The following is a 20493-nucleotide window of genomic DNA, read 5'->3' as shown; positions in this document are numbered from 1 at the left end:
AGTGGTAATGTCACTGGACTCATAATCCAATGGCCCAGGCTAATGCTCTGGGAACAGGAGTTCAAATCCCACCACTGTCAGCAGGTACAATTTAAATTCAATTAACGAAAAAAGAATCTGGAATTGAAAGGTAATCTCAATAATGGTGGCCACGAAACTATCATCGATTGTTGTAAAAGTTATATTCTCCGGATGACTTGTGGCATGGTGTGCAAGTGAGTATAGAAATAGGAGGATAGAGCAGATGAATGTGCAGCTGGAGAAATGGTGCACAAGAGAGGACTTTAGATGCTTGGAACATTGGGATCAGTTCTGGGGGAGGTGGGGCCTGTACAAGATAGACCAGTTGCACCTAGACAGAGCTGGGACCAATTGCCTTGTAGGGAGATTTGCAAGTGCTATTGGGGTGGGTTTAAATTAACTTGGCAGGGGTGTGGGAACTGAGGTAATATTAGAGAGGGTGCAAAGAATATTGGGAGAGACAGATGGTACTTGAGTAAGAAATAGTAAAGTATTAGATGGTTTCAGTATAAGAGGGGAAGTAATAAAGTCTAAAGTAGGGTTATGTGAATACACAGAGTGTGATAAATAAGATTGGTGAGTTGTAGACACAGATAGCCATGCAGAAGTATGATGTTGTGGTAATAACACAGACCGGCTCAAAGAAGGGCAGGACTGGGTATTAGATATTCCTGGATACAAGATGTTCAGGAAAGAGAGGAAATGGAGGAAAGGAGAATGGGATGGTATTGATTAAGGAGAACATTGCAGTTATGGAGAGAGAAGATGTCCCAGATGGGTCAAGGACATAAGCTGTTTGGCTAGAGCTAAGGGACAAAAATAATGCAATTATACTGCTTGGCATAGTCTATAGACCACCAACTGTGGGAAAGGTGTAGAGGAATATATTTGCAAGGAAATTATCGAGAAGTGTAAGAATGATAGAGTAGCTATACTTCAGTTATCCAAATATAGACTGGGATAATAGTAGTGTAAAGGGCAGAGGGGGGTAAAAGTTCCTAGAGTATGTTCAGGAGAATTTTCTACAAGCAGTATAATTCCAGCCCAACAAAAAAGGAAGCATTGCTGGGCCTGGTGTTATAATTATGAGGTTTGTAAGATTATTATATTTTAGGATTGTGTCTTTATATTTAGGTTAAATGAAGGGCATCATGTGACCTGTTCTGCGGTCTGCCTGAAAGTAAGTCTGGGTGGTTTGATTGTTAGAGATCAGAGGAAGACTCAAATTGTTTCACTGAGAGGAAAGTGCAAGGTATTTATACTTGGAGACAATGACCGCAATTTCTGAGTATACAATGAATAGACCCTAAGTCTCCCAAAGTCCCAGAAAGATGTAATAGGTATCAAGTTCTAAACAGTGGTGCTGTAAACTATCCATTTGCTTCTAAAATGAAAGGAGGTTGGGATCAAAAATAACTTATTAGCATTTCTACTTGGACTTAAAGCTAATGTGTTTCCTGTTGCCATGGAGAAGAGACTAGAGGGAGCCATTTTTGTGATTAGGTTACAGGCTTCCCTATAAACACACAGCTAGAGTACAAGAAACAGAAACAGCCAGGTCTGCACCTGAAGAATAGAAAATGCTGACCCTGTTGTTCACCATGCAGAATGTGGTTGGGAGCTTGCACTCAGATTGGACACTGAGCCCATGAAGATTTAAAGTAAGCTGGAAGATTCACCTAGCCTGGATCTGGAGGAAGGGATCTACAGCATAACCATCACAATGAAAGGCGGTTCTGGTATTAGAAGTTACCTGGCTGGCAAACTGAAAAAGGAATCAAGCTATTGGGAGCTGAGAATAATCTTAGTGGTTCCTGGAGAATGAAGTGTCCACTTAAGGGAGAGTGTAATATATGACTGTAGTGGGAAATTTTTGGTCATGCTAAAAGTTAAATGGGGAATCTCTTAGGGAATCTCTTTTTTTGTAGGCTAATGTTACCTACAAAAAGGAAACAGTGTTTAGTCAATAGTTTTTTTTTATTAATTTGTTAAATTAAGAGTTTTAAAATGTGAAATCTTGATGTGTCATTCGTTCAACTGTTAATTGAAAGTTTGAATTTCTCTTTAAAAGTATTGGACTCAATGGAGATAATAATACTGGCTCTTGGAAATGAGTTGGGGCAAATGGATTAAGTGTCAGTAGTAGAACATTTAGGGGATAGTGATCATTGGATCTCATAATCATAGAGTCACAGAGGTCTACAGCACAGAAAAAGGCCCTTCGGCCCATTGAGTCTGCACCAGTCAAACAAGTACCTAACTATTCTAATTCCATTTCCAGCATTAGGCCCATAGCCTTGTATGCCATGGCATTACAAGTGCACATCCAAATACTTCTTAAATGTTATGAGGGTATCTGCCTCTACCACCCTTTCAGGCAGTGAGTTCCAGATTCCCACCGCCCTCTGGGTGAAAAAATTCTTCCTCACATCCCCTCTAAACCTCCTGCCCCTTACCTTAAACCAATGGTTATTGATCCCTCCATCAAGGGGAAAAGTTCCTTCCTGTCTACCCTTTCTATGCCCCTCATAATTTTAAACACCTCAATCATATCCCCCCTCAATCTTCCCTGCTCCAGGGAAAATAACCACAGTCTATCCAATCTCTCCTCACAACTAAAACTCTCCAGCCCAGGCAACATCCTGGTAAATCTCCTCTGCACTCTCTCTAGTGCAATCACATCCTTCCTATAATGCGGATTCCAGAACTGCATGCAATAGTCTAGCTGTGGACTAACCAGCATTTTATACAGTTCTAGCATAACCTCTCTGCTCTTATATTATATGCCTCGGCTAATAAAGGCCAGTATCCCATATGCTTTCTTAACCACCTTATCTACTTGTCCCACTACCTTAAGGGACCGGTGGACATGCACACCAATGTCCCTCTGATCCTTGGTACTTCCCAGGGTCCTACCATTCATCGTGTATTCCCGTGCCTTGTTTGTCCTGCCCAAGTGCATCACCTCACACTTATCTGGATTAAATTCCATTTGCCGCTGATCAGCCCATCTGACCTGCCCATCTATATCCTCCCATAGTCTAAGGCTATCCTCCTCACTATTTACCACCCCACCAATTTTCGTGTCATCCGCGAACTTACAGATAAACCCTCCTACATTCAAGTCTAAATCATTTACATATACCACAAACAGCAAGGGACCTAACACTGATCCCTGTGGAACTCCACTGGACACAGGCATCCAGTCACAAAAACACCCCTCGACCATCACCCTCTGCTTCCTGCCACTCAGCCAATTCTGGATCCAATTTGCCAAATTGCCTTGGACCCCATGGGCTCTTACCTTCGTTATCAGTCTCCTATGAGGGACTTTATCAAAAGCCTTGCTGAAGTACAAGTAGACTACTTCAAATGCATTACACTCGTCTACACACCTGGTCACCTCTTTGAAAAATTCAATCAAATTGGTCAGACATGACCTCCCCTTAACAAAACCATGCTGACTGCCCTTGATTAATCCCTGCCTCTCCGAGTGTAGATTAATTCTGTCCCTCAGAATTGCTTCCAATAGTTTTCCCATCACTGAGGTTAGACTGACTGGCCTGTAGTTCCCTGGTTTATCCCTTCCTCCCTTCTTGAATAACGGTACCACATTGGCTGTCCTCCAGTCCTCTGGCACCTATCTTGTGGCCAGAGAGGTATTGAAAATTATTACCAGCGCCCCTATCTCCTCCCTTGCCTCCTGCAATACATTTCATCCTGGCCTGGAGATTTATCTACTTTTAAGCCTGCCAGACCATTTAATATAAGAACACAAGAACTTGGAGCAGGAGTAGGCAATTCAGCCCCTCGAGCCTGCCCCACCATTAATTATGATCATGGCTGATCTCATTTTGGCCTCAACTCCAATTTCCTCTCCCCATAACCTTTCAACCCGTTACTAATTAAAAATCTATCTCCTCCTTAAATTTATTCAGCGTCCTGGCATCCACTGCACTCTGAGGTAGTGAACTCCACAGATTTACGACCCTTTGAAAAAAGTAATTCCTCCACATCTCTGATTTAAATCTACCACCCCTTATCCTAAAACTATGGCCTTTTGTTCTAGAATGCCCCAGAAGGGGAAACACCTGCTCCACGTCTACTTTGTCTATCCCCTTTAGCATCTTATATACCTCAATTAGAACCTCCTCACTTTTTATGCCAATTTCTTTAATTATATCATAGTCCTTCTGCCTGATTTCCATACCCATGTTGTCCCTCTCACTTGTGAACACCGACAAAAAATATTCATTTAGAACTCTACCTACGTCTTCTGGTTCCACACACAAATCCTTAATGGGCCCTACTCTTTCCCTGGTTATCCTCTTACTCTTAATGTACTTGTAAAATAACTTTGGATTTTCCTTTATTTTACCTGCCAATGTTTTCTCATGCCCCTTTTTGCTCTCCTAATTTCCTTTTTAAGTTTCCCCTGCACATTTTATACTCCTCTAGGGCTTCTGCTGTTTTGAGCTCTTGGTATCTGCCATAAGCCTCCCTTTTTCTCTTTATCCAATCCTGTATATCCCTCGACATCCAGGGTTCCCTGGATTTGTTGGTCCCACCTTTTGCCTTGTACTCTCCCAATTTCCTTCTTGAATGAGTCCCAGTGCTCTGATGCAGATTTACCTAAAAGTAGCTGCTCCCAGTCCACTCTAGCCAAATCATATCTGATCATAGTAAAATCAGCCTACCCCAATTTAGAGCTCTGATTTCTGGCCCATTCTTGTCCTTTTCCATAACAATCTTGAATCGAATGGAGCTATGATCATTATCTGCAAAATGCTCCCCCACTGATACCTCTGTCACTTGCCTGGCTTCATTCTCTAAAATTAAATCCAGGACCGCCCCTCTCTTGTAGGACCTGTTAGTATTGGCTTGAAAAGCTCTCCTGGATGCATTTTAAGAATTCCACTCCCTCTAAACCTATCGCACTTATGACTAACCCAGTTAATGTTGGGGAAGTTGAAATCCCCCACTATTACTACCCTATTATTTTTACACTTTTTGGAAATGTACCTACATGCCTGCTCTTCTATTTCTCTCTGACTGTTTGGGGGCCTATAGTACACTCCCAGCATTCTGATTGCTCCTTTTTTGTTTTTAAGTTCTACCCATATGACTTCATTTGATGAGCCTTCTAAGCTGTCATCCCTCCTTACTGCTGTAATTGATTCCTTGATCAATATTGTGATACCCCCTCCTCTTTTACCTCCTTCCCTGTCTCGCCTGAAGACCCTATATTCTGGGAATATTGAGCTGCCAATCCTGCCCCTCTCTCAACCTTGTCGCTGTGACAGCAATGACATCATACTTCCATGCGTTAATTTGTTCCCTCAACTCATCTGCCTCCTTCATCAGACTCCTTGCATTAAAATAAATATCATCCAACCTTGCCAAGCTCCCTTGTGCCTTAACTGGCCTATAATTTCTATGCCTTCCAGACACATTTGCTTTCTCTTCTAATTGTGGCTATGCATCTTCCCCTGCTGAACTGCCTCTCCAGATTCCATCCCCCTGCCAGGTTAGTCCCCAACAGAACTAGCAAACCTCCCCGCAAGGATGTTGGTCCCATTCCAGTTCAGGTGTAACCCGTCTAACTTGTACTGATCCCACTGCCCCCAGAAACGGTCCCAGTGTCACAGAAATCTAAAGCCCTCCCTCCTGCACCACCTCTCCAGCCACGCATTCATCTGGACTAACCTCTTATTCCTATACTCACTAGCATGTGGTACTGGAATTAATCCGGAGATTACTACCTTTGAGGTCCTGTTTTTTAACCTGCTTCTTAGCTCCCTAAATTCTGCTTGCGGGACCTCATCCCTCTTTCTACCTATGTCATTGGTACCAATATGTACCACGATCTCTGTCTGTTTACCCTCCCCCTTTAGAATGCCATGCAGCCATTCAGTGACATCCTTGACCCTGGCACCAGGGAGGCAACATTCCATCCTGGAGTCACTTCTACAGCCACGGAAACGCCTGTCTGCCCCCTTACTATTGAGTCTCCTACCACTATTGCTGTTCCCCTCTTTTTCCTTCCCCCCCTCTGTGCAGCTGAGTCACTCACAGTGCCATGTGCATGGCTGCAATCCCCAGAGGAACTGTCACTCTCACCATTTTCCAACACAGAAAAACGGTTCTCGAGCGAAATGCACCCTGGGGATTTCCTGACCACCTGCCTGACACCTTTCTTCTGACTGATGGTCACCCGTTCCCTCTCTGTCTGCATTCCCATAAGCTGTAGTTTGACCACGTCTAAAAACATGCTGTCCATGAATTTCTCAGCCTCACAGATGAACCTCAGTGCCTCCAGCTGCCACTCAAGCTCTGAAACTTGGAGCTCAAGTAGCTGCAGGTGGTGGCACTTCCTATACACGTGGTCTGTCAGAGCGCAAGTAGTGTCTAGGACTTCCCACATGTTGCAGGCAGTACATAACACGAGACTGAGTTGGCCTGCCATGCCTCTAGTTGAAAAAAACCCTTACTTTAAGTTAAATACAGTACAGAAATGTTAAATTATTTATGTACTTTAAATAAAATCTAGAACCCTGACCTTTCCTTACCTTAATCTATTTTAAACTGGAGAAAAACACTTACCCACTACTCACCAATCAGCTCTCACCTTTGTGTTGATGTTACTTTTTGAAGCTTCCCCACACTCACGCTGGTTCTGATCTCTCTGCTGCTCTCTCGCGTTGTTTTGCAATGTCACTCTTGTTATTTTCAACAAGAACTGACTGCAGGACACTCTTCCTAGGCTGCTTCACGTGATGCTGACTGTAGGACACTCTTCCCAGACTGCTTCACCGCGATGCTGACTGCAGGACACTCTTCTCAGACTCTGGATCTGGCCCAGATAAATTGGAATCAAAGATTGACAGGCAAAACTCTTAACTGAACCTTTAAAGAAGAGGTTGTTCAAGTACAATCAAGACATATTCCCACAAAGGGGAAAGGTAGGAAAAATTAATCCAGAGCTCCCTGATAGAGATAGAGATTAAGATGAAGTAGTAAAGTGTGCTTATGACAGATGTCAGGAACCGTGCTGAATATAGAAGGTTCGGAGGGGAATTGAAAAAGAAAATAACAGAAGCAAAGAGACTGTATGAGAAGAGACTGGTAGCTAACATAGAAGTGAATCCAAATGTTTTCTTTCAGCATATAAATAGTAAAAGGTTGGTAAGAGGAGGACTGGGGCTGATTAGGGACCAAAAAGGGGATTTATACATGGAGACAGGGGGCATGGCTGAGGTACTAGGTGAATACTTTGCATCCGTCTTTACCAAGGAAGAAGATGCTATCCAGGTCATGGTGAAAGAGGAGGTAGTTCAGACATTTAAAGGGTTTAAAATTGATAAGGAGGAGGTATTGTATAAGGTGCCTGTATTTAAAGTTGATAAGGCACCAAGGCTGGATGAGATGCATCCAAGGATGCTGAAGGAAGTGAGAGTGGAAATTGTGGAGGCACTGGCCATGATTTTCCAGTTTCCCATTGAGTTAGGGGTGGTGCCAGAGGATTGGAGAATTGCAAATGTTACACTCTTGTTCAAAAAAGCATATAAAGGTAAGCTCAGCAACTGCAGGCCAGTCAGTTTAACCTTGATGGTAGGGAAGCTTTTAGAAACAATAATTCAGGACAAAATTAATTGTCACTTGGCAAATGTGGATTAATTAAGGAAAGCTAGCATTGATTTGTTAAAGGCAAATTGTGTTTCACTAACTTGCTTGAGTTTTTAAATGTGGTAACAGACAGGGGTTGATGAGGGTAATGCTGTTGATGTGGTGTACATGGGCTTCCAAAAGGCATTCGATAAGGTTCCGCACAACAGACTTGTGAGTAAAGTTATAGCTCATGGAATAAAAGGGACAGTAGCAACATGGATATAAAATTGGTTGAGTGACAGGAAATAGAGTAGTGATTAAAGGATTTTTTCAGCCTGGAGGAAGGTTTGTTGTGGAGTTCCCCAGGGATCAGTGTTGGGACCCTTGCTTTTCATGATATATATTAACATCTAGACCTTGGTGTGCAGGGCACAATGCCAAAGTGTGAAGTGATTTAGGTAGAGTACCTAATGCAAAGAAGTTATGTTAAACTTGTATAAAACATTAGTTGGGCCTCAACTGGAGTTTTGTGTCCAGTTCCGGACACCACACTTTTGGGAAGATGTGAAGGCATTAGAGAGGGTGCAGAAAAGATTCACAAGAATGGTTCCAGGGATGAGGAACTTTAGTTACGTTGAAAGATTAGAGAAGTTGGGACTGTTCTTCATGGAGAAGAGAAGGCTGAGAGGAGATTTGATAGAGGTATTCAAAATCATGAGGGGTCTGTACAAAGTAGATAGGGAGAGACTGTTCCCATTGGTGGAAGGATCGAGTACCAGAGGACACAAATTTAAGGTAATTGGCAAAAGAAACAGAGGGAAAACCTTTTCACACAGCGAGTGGTTGGGATCTGGAAGGCAGTGCCTGAGAGTATGGTGGCAGCAGGGACAATTGAGGCTTTCAAAAGGAAATTGGATCATTATTTGAAAAAAGATTTGCAGGTCTATGGGGAAAAGGCAGACAAGGTAGGTGAATTGCTCCTCCATAGGGCCAGCACAGACACAATGGGCTGAATGCCCTTTTCCTGTGCTGTAACCGTTCTATGATCGATACTGCATGGAGCTAGGGATGTCAAGGGCTACCTTCAGAAGGAAGGGCAGAACAAAAGCAAAGAACAGCTAGTTTCAAACTGTTCTACAAACAATCAGGGTAATATCTATCTTTTGAACTTACTGCCCTGAAATTGCTTGAAACTAATTCTGCTATAATCATTAAAATAATTTATACAATAATTATCTTAATGATCTACAGTGTTTATAAAGATTGGATTGAATCTGCCACTAACGCTGGGGCTCACTGGCATTGTTCATTTCTGGATATTTGTTTTTAAAGCTGTTGCTGGTTTTTCCATTTTAACTAAACAAACCACAGAAATACATAGGTCAAGATCTTTCTTAGGGTGGGCGGGCTGGGCAGGAGTGGTCAGGGGCCAATTAAGGCCTGCCCAGCGTAATACGTGGCCAGTAGCGCTCAGCACTGCCTGTGCAGGAGGAGGGGAGTTGGGGCCAGCGATCTTTTGCGCATGCGAGTGAAACAGCGCAGCAATCTCCTCGAGGCACAGAGCTGTCCCAGGGAGATTGAATGGATGTTCAAAAAATTAAATAAATGGTTGAAAAATTTATTTAAACATGTCCCCTCATGTGATTGAGTCACATGAGTGGGAACATGTTTTTATATTTATGAAAATTAATTAATTTATTTAATAAAAGCTTCAGGAAATATCATCCTGCTCGTGGATGAGGTTTCCTGAAAAATGTGAAGGCCGCTTGGGCTCTCGCCTGCCCGCCAGGCTTAAGGTTGGACGAGCAGCGTTCACAAGTGGCTCAATTGATTTCTTAATCGCCTTAATAGGCTGTTTACATTTCAGCGGGTCCGCAGCCGACTCTGGCACGTGCCTGCCGAACAAAATATCGCAATGACATCAGGACGCATGCCCGACATCATCGCACGTCATTTTACGAGTCAGCATGTCGGGCCCGCCCACCGGAAGATTCTCCCTATAGAATCTAATGTTAGCTTCTAATGAACAGATGCCTGCCTTTATCCTAGGTAAGCCCTGGCCTGTATCAGTCCCTGATGAAACTCCTACGATTGTGATCAGTGTTTTAGTCACAGCTGCACTGGTAGCTTTAGTTGCTGCATTCATCTACCACAGAGGTAAGGTTTGTGTTGTTGTCATCTAAGTCCTACGCTGCATGATTTCCTCCCTAAACCATGCTGCCTCTTTATCTCCTTTAAGAACCTTTAGTACTCAGTTCTTTTAGCAAGCCTTTCATTATCATTGCTGTTATCTCCTTATTCAGCTTCGTGTCAGATTTTGTCTGCTTATGCTCCTGTGATGTTTTCTGTGTTAAAGATACAATATAAATACAAATTCATGGTATGTACAGAAGGATGTTGTTCCTGTGCTGGCTGCTGGTACAGCCACCTAACTTCTCTGCTGTTTCCACATAGCCCTGTAATTGTATTTCCCTTTACGGATCTATCCAATTTCCATTTGAAAGTTGCTATTGAATCTGTTTCTACCACACTGTCAGGCATTGCATTCCAGCTCATAACATCTTGCTCTATAAAAAAATATTGTTGAAAGAGAAGTGAGAGGCCCAAGAGTATGTTGGCCTTGAAAGTTCAGTGAAAACAAAGGAAATATTCTACAAGCTGCCAATTCAAAAAAAACACGGCAATGAGTCCTGGACCATAAATAACTGCAGGACTCAGCTTTAAAAGTCACAAAGCTTGCGGAAAGGTCAATTTGCAAGACCTAATGTTTTGCCGATTTTTTTTGTATAAAAAATGAAGTTTCTGGTGAGTTAATAAATACATATTTAATTGTTTCACTGCTTTGGACAGTGAGTTGCTGGTTTTCCAGGCCTCCACCCATCAAGGTGAGCACCTTGTGCAGTCTACCCTGCCACCAGAAAAGTCGGTGGGAACGCATCCCTGCCAATGTGGGCAGCCACATGGCCATTTGGTGCTCTGTGGAGTGTCAGTAGGCTGGAGGTGGGACTTCTGCCCCTCATTTGGGAGGATGTCCTGCCTCAGAGAGCTGCCGGCCAATCTGATTAGTTGGCATTCCTTTAGCCCCAGCACTCCCACTGGGAGCTGTGGCAGTTCCCAGATTCTCAGTGCTGGGAGTCCAGGACAAAGGCAGGCCTTGTGGCAGGAACAGACTGGGAGGCCCCAGGTGTTGAGGGGGGAGGGTTGGGATGGGACGGTGAGGTGGGGTTAGGGGTCGTGTTGGAAAGGCTCGTGGGGAATGGGAGAGGGGACAGCCCGAGGGGGGCAGACCTTGGCTGGGGGCTCCAATTGAGCAAAAGGGCCAGTGATGGAGATGCCCCCAACCTCCCCTTTCCCATCTGAGCCCTGGGCAGGCTTACTTGCTGGGGTTCCCCCTGCCCCCACCCCTGATGACCTTCCACCAGCCTCAAAATTGTGCCTGGGCTCTTAAGTGGCTAAGAACAAGGGCCTCAATGGGTGTGAATGGTGGGGGTGTTGCACTTGCCCTAGACTTCACCTGCAACCCAGTAAAATTTCTGATAGGTTGGGGAGGGTGGGTAAGGGGCGGGAGAATTTTATTCCCCACCCCACACCGCCTGCAAATCCCTAACCCTGTAAAACTTTGCCGCTCATGTTTGAGCCTGAAGAATGTTAGTTGGTTGTTTGGACTGTGGGAAGATCCATCACAGCCAATCCCGATCCTACTCTCAGCTGAGACTGACCCTTGTGGACTTCAGTAGAGATCCCGAGATGGAGATTGGAAGTGGCACTCCTCCCCCTTCCCCCTCTCTGAGGGTATAAGAAACAATTGCATGGCCCTTCTCATTCTGAGATCAGCACAGACAAGGAATCAAATCTTGGAGTTCCTGATCATATGGTCATTGTCACACAATATGCTGGAGATCTGTGTCTCCTATTCACTACTGCAAGCTGCACATGATGTTTGTACATTATGTACAATCGAAAACTACAACAATTAATATTTCAACTTAATTTGTGTGGTTAATGAATCTGCTTTTTCTTTGTAGATTACCTGAAGGAAATGTTGTGGCGATTCCACAAACAGGTAAGTTATACTGTTATTAAAAAGGGTAGCTCTATCCATCTCGCTGGCTGCTCTCTGAGGCTAAAACTGACCATTTACAACTTTGGCCTCCTATCCGACCCTGAGCTGAGTTTTTAACCCCCAGATCCTCTCCATCACTAAGACTACCTACTTCCACCTCCATAACATTGCCTGTCTCCTCCCCTGTCTCAGCTCATCTACTGCAAAAACTCTCATCCATGCCTTTGAAATTTCTGGACTTGGCTATTCCAAAATCTCTCCTGGCTGATCTCCCACCATGCAAGCTCCATAAATTTGAACTCATCTGAAATCCTTATGCTCAATTCTCACCCTCCCACCGCATCCTGTTCACTAATCACCCCCTAAGCTCGCTACCTTACATTGGCTCCCTGTCCGACATTACCTCGATTTTAAAATTCTCAACCTTATTTTCAGCTCTGTCTGTGGCCTTTCCTCTTCCTATTTCTGTGATCTCCTCCAGCCCTACAACTCTCTGAGTTCTCCACTGTTCATACTCCACCACTGTGGCCATGCCTTTGCACCCTGGACTCTGGAATTTCCTCTCTAAAATTCGTTGTGTGTCGGCCCCCTTCTCCTCCTTTAGGATGCTGCTTAAAACCTCTCTCTTTGACCAACTGTGTTCTCATATCTCCTTACATGCTCAGTGTCAACTTTGTCTGATAACATCCCATTAAGTGCCTTGGGACTATATCCTATGTTAAAAGTTGCTATATAAAGGCAAATGCTTCTACGCACAAAACAAAGGGGTGGTGTAGTGGTAATGCCTCTGGTCTAGTAATCCAGAGGCCCAGGTGAATGCTCTGGGGACATGGGTTCAAATCCCATCATGGCAGCTGGTGGAATTTAAGTTCAATTAATAAAATCGGGAATTGAAAACTTGTCTCAGTAATAGTGACCATGAAGCATATAATCAATTGTTGTAAAAACCCATCTGGTTCACTAATGCCCTTTAGTGAAGAAAATCTGCCATCCTTATCTAGTCTGGCCTACATGTGACTCCACACCCACAGTAATGTGGTTGACTCCAACTGCCCTCTGAAATGGCTGATCAAGTCATTTAGTTCAAGGGTGTAATTAGGGATGAACAACACAATGTTGCCTTGTGAGTGATATTCACATCCCATGATAGAATAAAAAAATCACAAACCAAAGTCCTGTCATCACATTGAGGCCAGCCTCCATTCTGTTGTGTGACAGTACTCCTGTGACACAAAGATCAATGGATTTTGTCACATTATTGGCGAATACTATCCACTTGGTGCAAATATTTAGTTTACTAGGTTATGTGGATTGTTTCCTTATCTTTAAGATTGTTTTTTTTCCCTGTAACTCAGAAGGGACTATCTCAGTTTGCAAAGAGGAAAGGCAGCTTGGTAAACTTCCTTCTCAGAATCAGCCTCGTTGAGGCCTCTATGTAGTTAATAGTAATGGCTACTACGTGTGAATGGTTGATATGAAGCAACATATTGTGCAACTGCTAATGATTATGAATGACACAAGCATTTGAATCATGTGTGTGGGACTTTATTCGAATCAGATTTCAGGTTCAATGACGTTAGTGAGCACATGTTCCTTTTTTAAAACTGACAAATGAAAGATAAAATCTAAAAATAGGCTACTGGTTAGATTCTCGGCCTGTGCTGAGTTAGCTGTTCTTGGCTGGGGAAGGATTGGTGTCTGCCTTTCCTCTCACTTTTCCCAGGCAAAGGGAAGCAAACACTCTGGGCTGCTGCCCTGCTCCTAATTCCTATTGCCTGCGATCAGCTGGGATGGACATGTTTGTGGACCAGGACCTGGCTCAGCTGATTTAGGAGCTGCAGAGTGGGTGAATCAAATAGTCGATACTCACTGGCTAGTTTCCAATGTGAAGAGAGGAGGAGAGAACTCTGTTAGAGCAGAGGGGTAGTTATTGAAAAGGTTATAGTGTAACTACATAAAATATTATGACTAAATGATAGGGATTCATGCAAATTACACTGTCATTAATTTTCCAGATCACATTCTTCACTTGATGGAATTGAGCAATGTTGGACATTATTGCCTGAAATTTCTGTAGGGGGTTCCCTAATCAGCTGTACGTTTAGTGGCTTCTTGGCAGAATCAACAAAGCAGTCATTCAAGATAAATTCATTCTCAGGGTGTGATTGTTGTTGGCAAGGCCCATCCCACTTTCCCCGAAGTGTACTGTTAGTAATTATTTGATACATCTGAGCGATTTGCTAGGCCTGTTCATAGGGCATTTAACAGACAGCCATGTTTGGTTTGGGATTGGAGTCACATATAGGCCAGCCATGGCAAGGATGCCAGGTTTCATTCCTTAAGGGACAACAGTGGATCTGTCAAGTTTTTATGATAATTCCGACAGCCTCATGGACATGTCTGCTGATACCAGCTTTTCATTTTCAGATTTAAAAGAAAGTTGAGTATAGATTCTCAAACTATCATAGTGGAACTTGAACTCACATACTCTGCATTATTAGTCCAGAGTTCTGGGTAACTGGCTCAGTAACACAACAAATACACTGCCAGTTTGCCATTAGTTTCTTTGGTATTTTTGCCAATTTTTCGTTGTTATGGTAGGGGATAGGGGAAAGTTTATCCCCTCTCCATGGATCTGCTATGCTTATGTAGCACGAGCAACAATTTCCATTTATATGGTGCCTTTAACATAGTAAAATGTCTCATGCACTTCTCAGATGTCACAATCCCCATGGAGACCGATAACCTTAAAAATATATTTTAAATTCCAGTGACTGACTGGAAGGATCACGTGACAAGATTTCAAGTTTAAAGACTTTTACTGCAATAAATGAACTAAATGCAGCATTGTCTAAACACTATTCTGTAGGCAACATGTACTCTAAATTGCAGAACAGATTCCCCATTTAACTTTTAAAATGACCAAAATTTCCCTTCCACTATTATACTTTACTTTATCCCTTTTGTGGACGCTTCATTCTCCATGAATGAGTCAAAAACTATTCTCAGCACCTAATGGCTTGCTTCCTTTTCCCTTTCCTAGCCAGATAAATTATAATCCCCAAAATAACTTTCACATTGAGGGCTACCCTGGAGATTTCATCCTCTAGCCAAAGCTAGGCAAATCTTCCACTTTTGTTTAAATCCTCACAGACTTGGTCTCTTCAATCAAAGCGTGAGCTCCTACCTGTATTCTGTGTGGTGAACAATAGAGACTGGCTGACTCTCTCTCTCTCTCTCTCTCTGTCTCTCTCTCACTCTCAGATTTTTAGAGACTAACCTATCTGTGTGGTTCACGGATATCTTAAGAAACCTGTAAATCAATACTGTAATAGATTGCTATGGACTGTTCCCCTTTCAAAGCCCATCTCCATGCAATGTGCATCACATGGACTTTGTAACCAGATAGAAATGCTAATTAGCTATCTTCTAGACCCACAACTCCATCCTACCTTGGAACGAAATGTACAGTTTTAAATATAACCATTAAGAAAACCTGATATTCCAAACAGCTCCGTGTGACACTTGGAGACTAACAGTCTATCCACTGTCAGCACAGCTGCTCTGGTCATTTTTACATGTATGAATATCTTGTACCTTCTTCCCAGCAAGACAACCTGGGTCCCCGTTTAAACGTTAACAACCAAGCCACTCAAGTTTGTTGCCAGGTGGAATTCAGAACGGGTCATATGATCCCCTTCATTCCTCCATTTTACCCTAAATTAAAGAGACAATCCCAAAACATAACAATCTTATAAATGTTGTATTTGTAACACAGGCGTGTAATCAGATAAAATTTGACAGTAAGCCACCTGCAATATTACAACAGGTGACCAAAAGTTTGGCCAAAGAAGTACGTTTTAAGGATCTTTTGGGCAGCTCTTTCCTATTTCTTGCCACTCATTTTCAATGCAGTATTTTTAGAAACCGTCTTTAAACACTAACATTAATGTCTCTACAGCTCAAGAAACCGGAACGCCATGCTGTCGGAAAGGTTAATGGTGCCACTGTAATTTTGCTGGAAGAGAACTGGCGTGTTGGAGAGCAGGCAAGCGAAGAGACATCAGTCCCAATTCCAGAATCCTTGGCAGAAGTACAGAGCTTGTTCATAGCTCAACAAGAAGATGGCAAGGAGAGTCATCTCCCAGAGCAAGAGCAGGCACCTCTGTCAAAGAGCTAACAAACATATTTGCCAAAGGACTATATTGTGTTCCTTGCTGCTGGTTGGGTTATTGGACACGTCTGCAGAACACTGAACCCAAGCCTTGGCATTAAGTTACTGAAATGGAATTTTTTCTGTATTTGAATTATTTTGATTGTCTTATGACTCATGACTACCTTGGTTGATGTGGCAATCCTACATCTAGATCCTCATCTGTTTATTCCAGGACCAGGGACAATAAGGGTGTTGCGCTCCCATTACTGATGGTCACGAGAAAACAGAATTACTTTTTAATGTTAAAAGGCTGATTATTCAATTCACGCTCCATGTAAATCATAAAAATGCAGAAAAGGGTATCAAAGTTAAAACTACTCAGCTGTAGAGGTGAGGAAGGTTTCCCGGTTGGATTGTGGCCTTTGCTTAAGTTAGCTGATCTCAGGCGGGTGGCAAAAGGGATGTTACAATTAGCCTTCAGCAGTTAACTCACCACAGAGAATTCAATAATGCAATAGTAAAATCATCAACTTCTCAGGTTGACTAGGATGGGAACTCATTCCAACCTTGCCAGTAACATACAAATCCTGAGAATGAGTGAAAAAATACTTGAGGGCTGATGAGAAGCAAAACTGGAATGGGATCAAGAGACTTAAATTCCTTAACGAGTAAACATTAAGTATGGAATTAGGAGGGTACTTAATCATGAAATGTATGTTGAACAGCGATAAACCCCCCGTTTACTGAGTAGGCTCTGAAGAGGCCACATTTCTGGGCAACTCCTTGGTGACCTTGCATTGTTTAGATTTTTAGCTGTTTCTGGGGTGGAGAGAGAATGGCTATAAAGCTGGGGAACAAATTATTTAACCGTGGCTCCAAACTACAACAACAACTCTTCACAGAAGTGATATCAGACAAAAAAAGTTGACACCAAGTTAAAGGTGGAGATATTAGGATAGGTTGTTCAGGCAGAAAGTTTTGAAGGAGTATCTTAACGAAAGAGAGATGGAGATGCGAGCCAATAAGGAGAGGGAATTCCAGAGTTTAGGGCCTGGTTATCTGAAGGCATGGCTTCTAATGTACGGGTGAAGGAAATGGGGGATGCACAAGAGGCCAGAACTAGAGGAATGCTCTGTTTTTGGAGGGTTGAAGGCCTGGAAATGTTGCAGAGTTAGAGCGGGGTGAGCTGAAAGAAAGATTTGAACACAAACAGAAGAATTTTAAAATTGAAGTTGTGGTGACTGTCACTTTAAGATCAGTTCAACTGAGTAGGGATCACGTGATTTGTTCAACCAATATGTAGCTAGCACAGGGGAGTAAATTTTAGGGAGGGGCTTCCTAGGAAAAAAATAGCTGTATGAGGGCTGGCTGGATACAAGTAGCCACAGAAGCTCTCGTGTAAATAAAGTTTGTTTTTCTACAGAAGTGTGTTTCTCCAGAAGCATTTGGGAATGGGGAGCTACTGTAGTTCAGCAAGTACAATGGTGATGGGAATGGAACTGATTAATCAGGATGATGATTGTTTTGGTGTTTCTCAGCTTGGTGAACAGATACTGTCGCAGATATTAGGAAATCTTTCACTAGAAAACCAATCAGTAAAAGGATATGTTCCCACACTGTATGGTCAGGTTATTGAGCTTAACTCAGCCCAGATGTCGACCACCTGAAGTAGTGCAACAAATCGCTAATGACTTGATCATCCTGCCAGTTGTGCAAAAAATAATGCAACAGTATATTTAGCGTCGCATAATGATTGCCCTTAGATTGCTGTTCATCTTTCGATTTGGAGAGGTGCCTTATGCAATATGAGTAGGTTACAGCAGAAGGAGGAATTCGATGACAAGCTTTGTCAGCCATATGTAGTGATTTTAGCTTGAATCTCCCTGTATTTCCTCATGAATGATTATTCTTTTTGATATATGCAAGTTGGACCTGGCATTCACTGGAACTATCTGTTCCAGACAAACCTTACTCCAAGCTGATAACAGCTTGTTTCCCAAAATGCTGTTCCAATGTCCATCACCATGGTGAGGTTAGGGGAGTAAATAATTTGGTCTATGGCCTAGAAACATTTTGGCTTATTGAATTCTCCTTAAAGCACCCTCATTGTCTTTTACAGAAAATACCTTCTATTTTAACCACAAATTTGGCTATACATGATCATGGATTAAACCTGGGAACTCCCTGGTTTGTATTGTTCAGGTAGTTCCCAATTAAACCAGAAGACATGGGTTTTTTTTTGAAACCAGTGATACCCATTACAACTGTACAGTTTCGAAGGACTCTTTATTAGTAGTTATTAGGTTATTAGCAGTTATTTGGAACAGTCAAGGAGTAACGTCACCCAATCAATCTTTATTTTATTTCTTCATTCACGGGATGTGGGTGCCACTGGCTAGACCAGCATTTATTGCCCATCTCTAATTGCCCTTGACCTGTGAGTAGCTGAGTAGTGTAGGTTAGAAAGCTCCCAGTGCCAATCCTCATTCTGAGCTCAGTTTACTGTTCTCCTGAGGCAACACATTCCAAACCCATGACCACTACCATCTAGAAGGACAAGGGCAGTAGATGCATGGGAACACCACCACCTGGAAGTTCCCCTCCAAGCCACTCACCATCCTGACCTGGAACTACATTGCCGTTCATTCACTGTTGCTGGGTCAAAATCCTGGAACTCCCTCCATAACAGCACTGTGGGTGTACCTACACCACAGGGACTGCAGCGGTGCAAGAAGACGGCTCACCACCACCTCCTCAAGGGATTAATCAGCAGTACAGATTTTATAGTTGGTCTGAAGATCTTTGGTTCAGGGTCAGAAAGTAGACCATTGTTACCATTTCTGATAGCTGCCATTTGTACTGAGGGATGAGATTGGAATTAGCTGTGATGATCATTGTGGTTGAATTTCCTCTGCACCATAGGTAGACTCTGTCATGTAAAGTGGGCATTTGAGTGTGACCGGTGCCTGTTGAACTACCCTTCAGCAAGGAGCCTATGTCATCTGTAAGAACAGCCCAAGAGTGAGGTCTATTCTAATACTTCAGCCTGAGTGGGTTAAATAGTACTAGAGTGAGATAGATCAGAATCTTAGGAGTTAAATAGTGGAATAGATCAGCATTTTAGGGGTTAAGTAGTAACGGAGTGAGATAGATAAGAAATTGAGGCATTAAATAACAGTGAACTACATAGATCAGAACCTATGGTAGTAATGGTTGTAGCATTTTTTGGGGGGGATGGGAAGGGTAGAGTTGGCATCATGCAACCCATAAATTAGCTTTCCAAAGTTAGAAAAACTTCATTGAAATCCATCTGTAACTTTACAGGGCTCTCTAGAGCAGTGAATTCAGGCAAGCTTGTCTGACTTCCTATGGGATCTCTCTCCCTGTAGTGATGAACTTTCAGACAAAGCTGATTGCACCTGTACTTTCCAGCACTTACTCATCCTCTAATTTTAGAGGTGTTCATAAAACAATTGTTTATACTCACTCACCCAGTTTCCACTTTACCTACAGTCTATAAAAGCTGCAGTCCCTCCTGCTGTACTCAACTAGTAACAATGGAGGGGTGGGGGGGTGTGGTATACGATTGGAAATAACATTTGGGACACAGTGGGGATTTTAACAGCTAACCCCCCCCCCTCTCCCTCCGCTGACCTAGCGGGCATGTTTTTGGCAGGGGTGGCATGCAAAATAGGTCAGGTGGGTAGCCCACTGCCTTCCTCCACCACCATCCCAACCTGATTTCCCACTTGTCTGCCTGCCCTTATGCTATTGAGGCCCTTAGCTGCCCAATTAAGGGCCTCAATTCACCTGCATGGCCATAATCAGCTGGGTAGTGGAAGGTGGGCAAGAGTGGGAAGGCCATTTTTTCACCAAAGTTGGTGAAAGGTTGGAAGAAAAGGCGGTGGGAGGTGGATGTACATCCTTTGGGGAGTGCCTTGAGTGCATCAGGGGGGCAGCAACCCAAGATTGTAACCCCCACTTTCTGCCTCAGCACCTGGTCTCTATGACCCAACCCCCCTCACTCCCCAGCAACCCCCCCCTAGGGTGCCTGAATCCCATCCGGTATGCTTCGTCAAAAAATTCAGCCCAGTATGTGAGTAATTTGAGATTAGAGTCCAGGATTTTCTGGAGTGTGACACCTTACCATGAGTTGGATGTATTTTCTTCACCTTTTATTTAGTTTTTCCAATTATTTTGGGGCCACAATTGCTGGAACTATGAGCTGAACATGGCACAGTGAGAGGCCAACAAAATCCCGTCACCTTGGTGAATGACAGGTCCAATAGTGTCTGTTCTTAACCAATTAAATTTAAGAGTAGAGATAGAGACCAAGTGAATAACAGAGGTGGAAATAGAATGAATCAAAGTTAATATAGGTATAAAAAGATAAATAAAGCGAGGGGAAGAAAGATTGGATTAACAACACCTTAAATTTATATAGCACCTTTAACATATTGAAATGTCTCAAAGCGCTTGACAGGAACTTTATAAAATAATGTGAAACCAAGCCACATAAGAAGATAATCAGTCAGATGACCAAAGGCTTGGTCAAAGAAGTAAGTTTTAAGGAGTATCTTAAAAGAGGGACATGGGGTAGAGAGTCAGAGAGGTATAGGGAGAGAATTCCAGAGCTTAGGTCCCA

At 43.0% G+C, this 20493-nt stretch overlaps 1 protein-coding gene and 1 long non-coding RNA gene across 3 annotated transcripts in view; one reads left to right on the top strand and one right to left on the bottom strand.

Moving 5' to 3' along the window:
* Positions 1-18072, top strand: part of LOC121286935 (tumor necrosis factor receptor superfamily member 5-like) — a 50096-nt gene extending 32024 nt beyond the window's left edge. The window contains exons 7-9 of one of the 2 annotated variants that reach the window (XM_041204246.1): positions 9679-9786; positions 11655-11692; positions 15654-18072. In XM_041204246.1, coding sequence (XP_041060180.1) covers positions 9679-9786; positions 11655-11692; positions 15654-15872 — 365 coding nt within the window. In that variant the 3' untranslated portion in view covers positions 15873-18072. The remainder of the gene's footprint in view (positions 1-9678; positions 9787-11654; positions 11693-15653) is intronic. The other variant, XM_041204247.1, reaches the window with a different exon arrangement.
* LOC121286937 overlaps positions 1-20493 on the bottom strand; it is an 80503-nt gene that overhangs the window by 55935 nt on the left and 4075 nt on the right. The gene's annotated exons all lie outside the window — the stretch shown is intronic.

Source organism: Carcharodon carcharias, chromosome 14, assembly GCF_017639515.1.
Source record: "Carcharodon carcharias isolate sCarCar2 chromosome 14, sCarCar2.pri, whole genome shotgun sequence".
Taxonomy (NCBI): Eukaryota; Metazoa; Chordata; class Chondrichthyes; order Lamniformes; family Lamnidae; genus Carcharodon; species Carcharodon carcharias.
Note: the sequence above shows the minus strand (reverse complement) of the source record. Positions and strands in the feature narration are given on the sequence as shown.